Source organism: Pelophylax lessonae (genome assembly GCF_965119305.1).
Source record: "Pelophylax lessonae genome assembly, chromosome: 8".
Taxonomy (NCBI): domain Eukaryota; kingdom Metazoa; phylum Chordata; class Amphibia; order Anura; family Ranidae; genus Pelophylax; species Pelophylax lessonae.
Window position 1 is genome coordinate 215,099,287 of NC_138775.1, and position 10,512 is coordinate 215,109,798.

Here is a 10,512-nt window from a genome sequence, read left to right on the forward strand (position 1 = left end):
GGGGGTGGAGAGCACTGGGGGGGACAGGGAGTACTTGGGGGGCAAGCTGGGAAAATCAGGGGGGTGGAGAGCACTGGGGGGACAGGGAGAACTTGGGGGGGTGGGCAGGGAAAATCAGGGGGTGGAGAGCACTGGGGGGGGGACAGGGAGCACTTGGGGGGCAGGCAGGGAAAACCAGGGGGTGGAGAGCACGGGGGGGGGCAGGGAGCACTTGGGGGGCAGGCAGGGAAAACCAGGGGGGTGGAGAGCACTGGGGGGGGCAGGGAGCACTTGGGGGCAGGCAGGGAAAACCAGGGGGTGGAGAGCACGGGGGGGCAGGGAGCACTTGGGGGGTGGGCAGGGAAAATCAGGGGGTGGAGAGCACTGGGGGGGACAGGGAGCACTTGGGGGGTGGGCAGGGAAAACCAGGGGGGTGGGGAGCACAGGGGGAGACAGGGAGCACTTGGGGGTGGGCAAGGAAAACCAGGGGGGTGGAGAGCACTGGGGGGGACAGGTAGCACTTGGGGGGCGGGAGAAAGCACTGTGGGGAGCTGAAGAGCATCGGGGGGGGGCTAAAGAACAGGGGGGTCTAGTGCACTGGGAGGGGCTAAGAGCACCGAGGGGGGGAGTTAAGGAACACTGGGGGGCCAGCAAAAGACGTTGTATAGGAGGGGGATGGGGCAGCTGCATATAGATGAATTGATCTTTCCCTATTCTTCCTGCAGGAGGGAGAGGAGGACAATCAGTTATTCAGCAGGCAGCTGCAGGAAGAATAGAGAAAGATAAATTCCTCTATGTGCAGCAGCCCCATCCCCCTCCTATCCAGCACACACACTTGGGCAATGGGCACTCACCTTCTTCCCGCCGAGCCTCCATCCCCTTCTTCCCGCCAAGGCCCCGCCCCCTTATTCATGCCGAGGCTCCGCCCCTTATTCCCACCGCGGCTCCGCCCCCCGCTAGCAGCACGGACTGAAGGAGCTGCCACTGCAGCTGCCTTCACACTGCGGGATCTGTCTGACTCTGAACACACACCGGGCAGGACACCGGCTGACACCCCCCAGAGCGTGGCACCCGGGGCGGGCCGCCCCCCCGCCCCCCCCATTGGTACGCCACTTTTCAAAAAGAAAAGGAGTAATGGTGGTGTGTGTTCTGGACTTACAGCTGCGGAATTTCGCGCAATAAGAGACCTAAACATTCTACTAGAGGAAGGAGGACTTGACGATGATTGGGAAGACCCCACGCCCACATCAGAAGAAGGGGACAACGATGAAGAAGGGGAGGACTCTGAAACACCCCGCTTCCAGAAAAAATCACAGAAATTTCCACCACTGAGCCAAAACCCAGCAGTCGCCCTGTTTGTCAAACAAACAACCAGGGAGATTGAAGGACTCAGCATCAACAAAACCAAGGACAATCTAACAAAAGAACAAAGAAAAGCACTTAAAGACTTGAAAAGCTATGATACCATCACCATAAAACCGGCTGATAAGGGCGGAAACATCGTCCTTATGGATAATACAACATATAAAGAGATGTGTATGAACATCTTGGACAATCGTAAATGCTACAAGCAAATATCACCGCTCATGATAAAGTCCTACAATGAAACCTTCTATAAAAAAGTCGACAAGGCCCTCAATGAAGGGGCTATCTCTAAAACCCTATGGGAATATATCAGAACAAAGTACCCCAGAACAGAGCATAGCTGCAATTAGGGGTTAAAAAGTTAATTCCATTTAAGGAAAGCTTGGGGGATAGGAAAAAAAAAACGCACTATACTTCTATGTTTGTTTGGAGTTCTTCTTCTACTATATGTGATTTATATTATGCCTGGAATTCACTTGGCCTTTTTCGTGTGTGTGTGTATGTATATAAATATATACACACCAGTGCACAAAGCAAGGTCCATAAAGACATGGATGAGCAATTTTGGGGTGGAGGAACTTGACCGGCCTGCACACGAGTCAACACGATAGAACACATCTAATCCAACATCAGTTCCTAACCTCACAAATGCGCTTCTGGAAGAATGGTCAAACATTCCCATAGACACACTCCTAAACCTTGTGGTTTAGCCTTCCCAGAAGAGTTGAAGCTTTTATAGCTGCAAAGGTTGGGCCAACTCAGTATTGAGCCCCACGGACTAAGGCTGGGATGCCATTAAAGTTCATGTGTGTTTAAATGCAGGTAACCCAATACTTTTAGTAATATAGTGTATGTGTATGTATATATATAGAGAGAGAGAGAAAAGTCCACAGGGATTGCTGCACAAATATTCTTTCTTTTATTGGACAAACATATATATATATATATATATATATATATAAAAATATATATATATATACTGTTATATATATATATATAAATATATATATATACTGTAATATATATATATTTTTAAAATAAATCAAACAACTATATTTCCTTTTTAAGGGCGACCGTGGTGCAGACAGAGAAGGTCTTCTGGACTAATGTTGCAAGCTGCACGATTGCCTACAACTCCACATCATCAAGCGGATCTGGTACAAGTTGCACTTCTGGTTCAAATGATTCTTTCAGAACATCAGTAAGTATCATCAAGTATATTTAATTAAAAAATACAATCATAATCCGTTGACTTAAATATTGTATATTAAATACCCTTGAAGCCTCATATGGCTCGCTTTTCTTTTTCTTGTCACTTGAATTTGCATAACCAAATTCCCCTATTAGCAGGCAAGATATATTCTGGCATATATTGAATGGATGCTTTGGGGACACTTTTTATGTAAACACAGAAGCAGGGAGATCGAAAGATTTAAGTGCAACTCCAACCAAAACTAGAGTTTTATTACTAGCACAGGAAGTGAGAGGAAATGTCTCTGTCATGGACACAGACAAAAAGAACAAAGGTCTCTCCAAGGTTTTCAGCCATCGCCCACTCTTTTTAAAATGAAAAACAATTGGCTGATATTCAAAATGAGGATCTTGGCACTTAAAAACATTCCCTGCATCTGAGTTTTCATACAAAGTATTCCTATAGATTTCAGTTCCGCCATCAATGGGAAGATTTCCCTATCATGCTACCTGTGACTATTGCCAAGTGATGGGGAATTTCCTTAACGGGTAAAAAGGAATAAAAAAGCATTTTTAGTAGAGTAAGAACATGTTAAAAACCTTTTTGATGCTTTTACTTCCTGTCCAAATGACAGTGATCACAGGGACAGAAGGTGATGGAAAACTTACCCAATGGGGACACAGATAATACTGAAAACCTTAGAAAGGTTCCTAAATTTCCCATCTTTATTAATTAAAAAAAAAAAAAAAAACATGTTTCTACTGGAATTTTACATTGAGATTAGAGGATGACAAATAATTATGCATGATCTGACCTACAAAGGTCAAGTGGGGCAGTTGGGTCAAACACTTCTACCACAGTTTTTTTCTCAAAGGAAAAAAGCAATTGGCTGAAATGGCAGCATGCATGATCGACTACTATTTTCTTGTGATTGGTTGGCATTTTTGTCTGCTGGTCCACAGATTGTCATCTCAATATCTTATAACAAACTGAGCGGAATGAATGGCAAATATTTAATATCCATGGCCAGCTTAAGTCTTCAGAAGAGCTTCATGCAAACAGCTAAATATGCAACTGAACGTTAAATATTTTTACACAAGTCTCTATCAAATACATGAATAAAAAATAAATTCTCTTATGAGGTATCAGAATTTCTCTGACTGTATTCATTTTTCTCCTAGGCTTCCTTCCCATTTGTGCTGATCCTGACTGTGGCAATTATGTGGAGCTGAAGGCAGTGTTCTCCGTGTCAGTCTGTCATAGGGCTTAATCAGGGCTTTTTTCTCAGAGAATAGGTGCAGATACTCCAACCTTCCCAGTCACCCCTTGTCTCTGCCCCCTATCCACTTTCAGGCACTTGGCTGCACTCTCTACCCATCTCCCAGTACTTCCCTTTTTAGAGAATACAGAACAATGAATAATTTTGTGGGGCTTTGTAATTTGTATGATATGTGTTAATGATGTGTTAATGTTAATGTGTTAATAATAGCAAGAAAAGCAGTAAAATAGATCCCCTGGAACCAGCAATAGTAGACACCCCCCCAGCAACAATAGATCTGCTCGAGCAATATTACACCCCCCCCCCCAAAAACAATAATATACCCCACTAGCAACATAAGATCTCCCAGAAGTCGGCATCAACAGAACCTCCAGCAACCAGCAACAGTAGACACCTCTATTAATAGAAGATCTCTTTTAGCAACCATTGACGGCCCAGCAACAATAGATCCTCCAACAACAACAACAGACCCCCTGCAACAATATATCCATCCAGTGACAATATATCCTTCGACAGCCAGGATCAATAGACACTCCAGCATGCCCCAGCACCCCTTGCCATTACATACATTTAGTGCTTGAGGTGCCAGAACTACATTCCCCCGCAATTTACTGTAGAAAAAAAAGCCCTGGGCTTAATAGATCAGATGGGAAGATTTGCAGTGAAATACAAACATTCCAGCTGTGAAAACGTACATGCAGTTGTGAAACCACTTTTTTTATATAAATTTAGGTGTGCTGTATATGGTTCAGCTTCCAAGCAAACTTGGGCTAACAATACTGTAATTCTATGCATCTGTGTCTAGGAATACAGGTACATCTCATAAAAGTAGAATATCATCAAAAAGTTATTTTATTTCAGTAAATCAATTGAAAAAGTGAAACTAATTTATTTTATTGAGATGCGTTACACACAGAGTGATATATTTCAAGCATTTCTTTCTTTTCATTTTGATGATTTTGGCCTACAGCTAGTGAAAACCCAAAATGTAATATCTCAGAAAATTAGAATATTACATGGGACCAATAAAAAAAGGATTTTTAATACAGAAATGTTGGCTTACTAAAAAATATGTCCATGTACAGCATAGTGTGCACTCAATACTTGGTTGGGGCTCCTTTTGCATAAATAACTGCATCAATGCGGCGTGGCATGGAAACAATCAGCCCGTGGCACTGTTGAGGTGTTATGGAAGCCCTGTTTCTTTGATAGTGGCCTTCAGCTCGTCTGCATTGTTGGGTCTGGTGCCTCTTATCTTCCTCTTTACAATACCCCACAGATTCTCTATGGGGTTTAGGTCAGGCGAGTTTGCTGGTCAATCAAGCACAGTGATACCATGATCATTAAAGCAGGTATTGGTACTTTTGGCAGTGTGGGCAGGTGCCAAGTCCTGATGGAAAATAAAATCAGCATCTCCATAAAGATGGTCAGCAGACTGAAGCATGAAGTGCTCTGGAATTTCCTGGTAGAGGGCTGCACTGACTTTGGACTTGATAAAACTCAGTGGACAAACACCAGTAGATGGCATGGCTCCCCAAATCATCACTGACTGTCAGGTAGATATTAAAGTCACAAATTAGTGCAATTTCATAATAAAAGTGGTGATGGGGTCTGCTAATTTTCCTTTTACTGTCCACTCACAAGATCAGAGGGCAAAGGGAAACTTTAACAGTTTGACTGTAATTCAGCTTTAAATTTGTCTAGATTTAAAAAAAGATGTAACTGCAGTTTCAATACAAAAAAGAAGAATACCCAAGGGACTTTGTAAGACACAAACCAAAGGTATAAAATGTACAAAATGTATTACATTTTAAACACTTTAATACATACAATTTAAATAATTCTAATAAAAATAGGTACATAGATATATGCATGGGTTTCCATTGTCGCATAAATCAAAATATGACTGACAGTCCAAGGTGTAAATGTATATAAATTGTAAAAATTCTCTACGCGTTCCACGAGACCATGCTCGCTTCCTCAGGAGATACATATATAAATGCCTAAAATTTTATATATGTATTTCCTGAGGAAGCGAGCATGGTCTTGGGAAAAGTGTAGAGACATTTTAACATATATACTTGAATTGTCAGTCATATTTTGATTTATGTGACTATGGAAACCCATGAATATATCTATGTACCTATGTTTATCAGAATTATTTCAATTGTATGTATTAAAGTGTTTAAAATGTAATACATTTTGTACATTTTATGCCTTTGGTTTATGTCCTACAAAGTCCCTTGGGCATTCTTCTTTTTTGTATTCATACATATCGGGACTAAGACACTTTCATGCCCCTCATATGCCAGCTCTCCTCTGTATGTAATTACAGTTTTCTAAAGGCAACTATGGCTGTTATTCCCTGGGATTGGTAATCTCAATAATTGTGAAATGAGTGGTTGAATTAGACACTATCATGCATCTAACTGCTGTAGAATATAACAAAACAGAACAATCCAAGCCGCATGGACAGTATTTAGACATTCCTGAGAGTTCCAAGATGCTTTATCCAAATACTTTTTCTACCTCACTTAAAACATGGCCATGGCAAAGCTGGGGAGGCAAGATAACCCCACTTCCTTTTTTACCCCCTTCTACCTCCCTTTCCCCTACCAACAATCGGGTGTTGACCCTTCCTTGTTGTCCCTTTCTTTCCCCTCCTTCTTTTATCAGTCTGATATCTGACCTATTCTCACATTTCTTGCACCTGTATTGACCTCACTTTTTATTTTTGTCACTAATAAATACAGGTCCTTCTCAAAAAATTAGCATATTGTGATAAAGTTCATTATTTTCTGTAATGTACTGATAAACATTAGACTTTCATATATTTTAGATTCATTACACACAACTGAAGTAGTGCAAGCCTTTTATTGTTTTAATATTGATGATTTTGGCATACAGCTCATGAAAACCCAAAATTCCTATCTCAAAAAATTAGCATATCATGAAAAGGTTCTCTAAACGAGCTATTAACCTAATCATCTGAATCAACTAATTAACTCTAAACACCTGCAAAAGATTCCTGAGGCTTTTAAAAACTCCCAGCCTGGTTCATTACTCAAAACCGCAATCATGGGTAAGACTGCCGACCTGACTGCTGTCCAGAAGGCCATCATTGACATCCTCAAGCAAGAGGGTAAGACACAGAAATAAATTTCTGAACGAATAGGCTGTTCCCAGAGTGCTGTATCAAGGCACCTCAGTGGGAAGTCTGTGGGAAGGAAAAAGTGTGGCAGAAAACGCTGCACAACGAGAAGAGGTGACCGGACCCTGAGGAAGATTGTGGAGAAGGACCGATTCCAGATCTTGGGGGACCTGCGGAAGCAGTGGACTGAGTCTGGAGTAGAAACATCTAGAGCCACCGTGTACAGGCGTTTGCAGGAAATGGGCTACAGGTGCCGCATTCCCCAGGTCAAGCCACTTTTGAACCAGAAACAGCGGCAGAAGCGCCTGACCTGGGCTACAGAGAAGCAGCACTGGACTGTTGCTAAGTGGTCCAAAGTACTTTTTTCAGATGAAAGCAAATTTTGCATGTCATTCGGAAATCAAGATGCCAGAGTCTGGAGGAAGAGTGGGGAGAGGGAAAAGCCAAAATGCCTGAAGTCCAGTGTCAAGTACCCACAGTCAGTGATGGTCTGGGGTGCCATGTCAGCTGCTGGGGTTGGTCCACTGTGTTTTATCAAGGGCAGGGTCAATGCAGCTAGCTATCAGGAGATTTTGGAGCACTTCATGCTTCCATCTGCTGAAAAGCTTTATGGAGATGAAGATTTCATTTTTTAGCACGACCTGGCACCTGCTCACAGTGCCAAAACCACTGGTAAATGGTTTACTGACCATGGTATTACTGTGCTCAATTGGCCTGCCAACTCTCCTGACCTGAACCCCATAGAGAATCTGTGGGATGTTGTGAAGAGAAAGTTGAGAGACGCAAGACCCAACACTCTGGATGAGCTCAAGGCCGCTATCGAAGCATCCTGGGCCTCCATAACACCTCAGCAGTGCCACAGGCTGATTGCCTCCATGCCACGCCGCATTGAAGCAGTCATTTCTGCAAAAGGATTCCCAACCAAGTATTGAGTGCATAACTGAACATAATTTTTTGAAGGTTGACTTTTTTTGTATTAAAAATACATTTCTTTTATTGGTCGGATGAAATATGCTAATTTTTTGAGATAGGAATTTTGGGTTTTCATGAGCTGTATGCCAAAATCATCAATATTAAAACAATAAAAGGCTTGCACTACTTCAGTTGTGTGTAATGAATCTAAAATATATGAAAGTCTAATGTTTATCAGTACATTACAGAAAATAATGAACTTTATCACAATATGCAAATTTTTTGAGAAGGACCTGTATACAGTATCATCATCTACGTTTCTAATGTTTTTATACTGTAATTATGAATAATGTTATACTACACACAATTCAGACACAAATTAAATTGTATTTGTTTTAAATTGTAACCTGTTTAAAATGACAACATTTAATAAAACTAGACAGTAATAGAATACTTTGTTTTATATACACACAAACCATATAAAATTTATTATAGAAGTATGTTTCTGGTGTACAAACTATTTAATATATAATTTATATATAAAGAATTTTGCCTCATCTTTATGTTTCTAGCTTACAAGTAAAAGTTGGGCTACATCATTTTGGTAACACAATTGTATTACTGTATGTGTAGCCAGTAGCCAAAGGTATGATGGTCGAAACAATTAGGAAATGCCTCTTGGTGAAATCTTTGTAAGTATTTGGTTCTAGGGTTATTAAGGTAATCTAACATATTACTTTAAATATTACTCATCCCTATTTTCATTCATTCTTTAAAATATATATTGATGATCACAGATCAAAATCTATTCCACTGGTCTGTCCCATATATACTGTATGACAACATACAAATGACTAGATTTGTCTGCACTGATGTCATCTCGGCCTAGACAAATCAAAGTATGCTTTTACACACTTTTGTGGATGCATAGACAAGTGAAATATATAAATTACAATATTATATATTGTGGTCATCTTTGTGTGACTTACCAAAAAATAGAGCAGTATCTAGGAGGGTTTATATTCATAAAGTCTTTTTTTAATTCTATATTGCTTTCAACATTACAATAGAGACAGGGGTGTAACTAGAAATCACAGGGCCCAATAGCAAACATTTTATTGGGCCACCAACAGCAAAAAAACTCCCTAAAAAACAAAAAAAACAAAACAAAAAAAAAACCACAATTGCACAACACCCTCATTACTATGGTAGGTGACAAAGCTCAGGAAGATGTGTTCATGTTATTGAGGTAAGTAAAGGTTTGTGCACAGTAAGGGTGGGTCCTATTCACCCAGAAGACTAGAAAAAAAGGATTAACTGTACATAAAAAAGTATATTTATCCTGTATTTCTCTGGATTTTAACTACCTCTTGTGTATTGTAATACTTTACGCTTTACATGTAGTATAATTACTTTGGATGCTGTTCTTAAATAAAGAATATATTTTAAAAATAACACTTATCCTTTAAAGTGACTACTGTATGATATTAAGTTAACATAATGATACGAAGACCAGCTTGTAAAAGAAAAAGATAAATACTTTTCTGCCAGACAATGGCCCAAAACATCACAGTGTTTCAGATCTCCAGCTGCTACTGGTTTTCAAAACCTCTGGTTGTGTTTAAGACCACCAGGCCGTATTAAACATTCAATATTAAAGTACACAGGGCCAGTGCTAATGCTAGGCAAACTAGGCAGCCGCCTAGGACGCAGCCATGGCTAGTGATTTCCCTACTCTCTGCCAGCTTCCCCACTCCCCACAATGCACGTGAAGGAGCATCCCGACTATGAATACCGGCCCCAGAGGAAGCCCTAGATCATACTGAAGAAGGACAAGTTTCCCTTCCCCATGCCCCATAGTCTGGCCGGGGAACAAGAGGGGTTAAAGGCCGCCACTATACACGGGACCGGTATGCTGACTGACTCTCTGCAGTCGGTATTTCCTCCAGTCCCTATTCCCTGTTTGATCCGAGCTCCAAGATGGCTGAGATCATATCCAGCTCTTGGATCCACCCCTATGCCTCTTCTCTGGGATACCCCAAGTCGCAGCTACCAGCGGGGGGCACACTTATTCCCATTCATTTCCTGGGAATCTGGGCTATATGATCCCATGAAACTAACGAGGCTGGTCAAGTGCTGGACAGCAACCACCCCAAGCCTACATCCAGTTCCCTGGGCCTAATTGGACCCTCACCCCGCTACAGCTTATGCTGCTGCTTTATGACACCATGGCAGCCCATACAAGGGCTCTGTCACTTCAGAACCCAGCTGTAACTTCATACTGAACACAGGGATGCCCCTACTTGTTGTCACTTTTTTTGGGGTGGGGGCAGGGGCCAGGTGGTGCAAGCAGCTGGTCTTTCCTAGGGTGTAAAATAGTCTAGCCCCTGCATAGCATTATGTACGCATTTGACAACTGCATTTAAAAGGAAATTTTAGTATTAATGGAATTACGATATTACTACATTATTTCTCACATAGCATTGGAAAATATTAGGCACAATTCACTAAGCGATATGTTACCGCATTCAAGCATGTTCACAAAACGTTAAAAAAAAAAAAAGCAATTCACGAAGAAATACTCATTATAAACTCGCATGTGTTATCTATTTGAAAAGACTGCATGACATTGTG

The 10,512-nt window shown here is 41.3% G+C and overlaps 1 protein-coding gene across 1 annotated transcript in view; it reads left to right on the forward strand.

Moving 5' to 3' along the window:
• The window catches only part of LOC309562228 (putative ferric-chelate reductase 1), a gene marked incomplete at both ends in the record, with an annotated part of 31,672 nt that extends 27,904 nt beyond the window's left edge, over positions 1-3,768 (forward strand). The window contains 2 exons of the mRNA XM_082266352.1: positions 2,413-2,545; positions 3,718-3,768. Coding sequence (XP_082122478.1) covers positions 2,413-2,545; positions 3,718-3,768 — 184 coding nt within the window. The remainder of the gene's footprint in view (positions 1-2,412; positions 2,546-3,717) is intronic.
• Between the last annotated feature and the right edge of the window lie 6,744 nt (positions 3,769-10,512).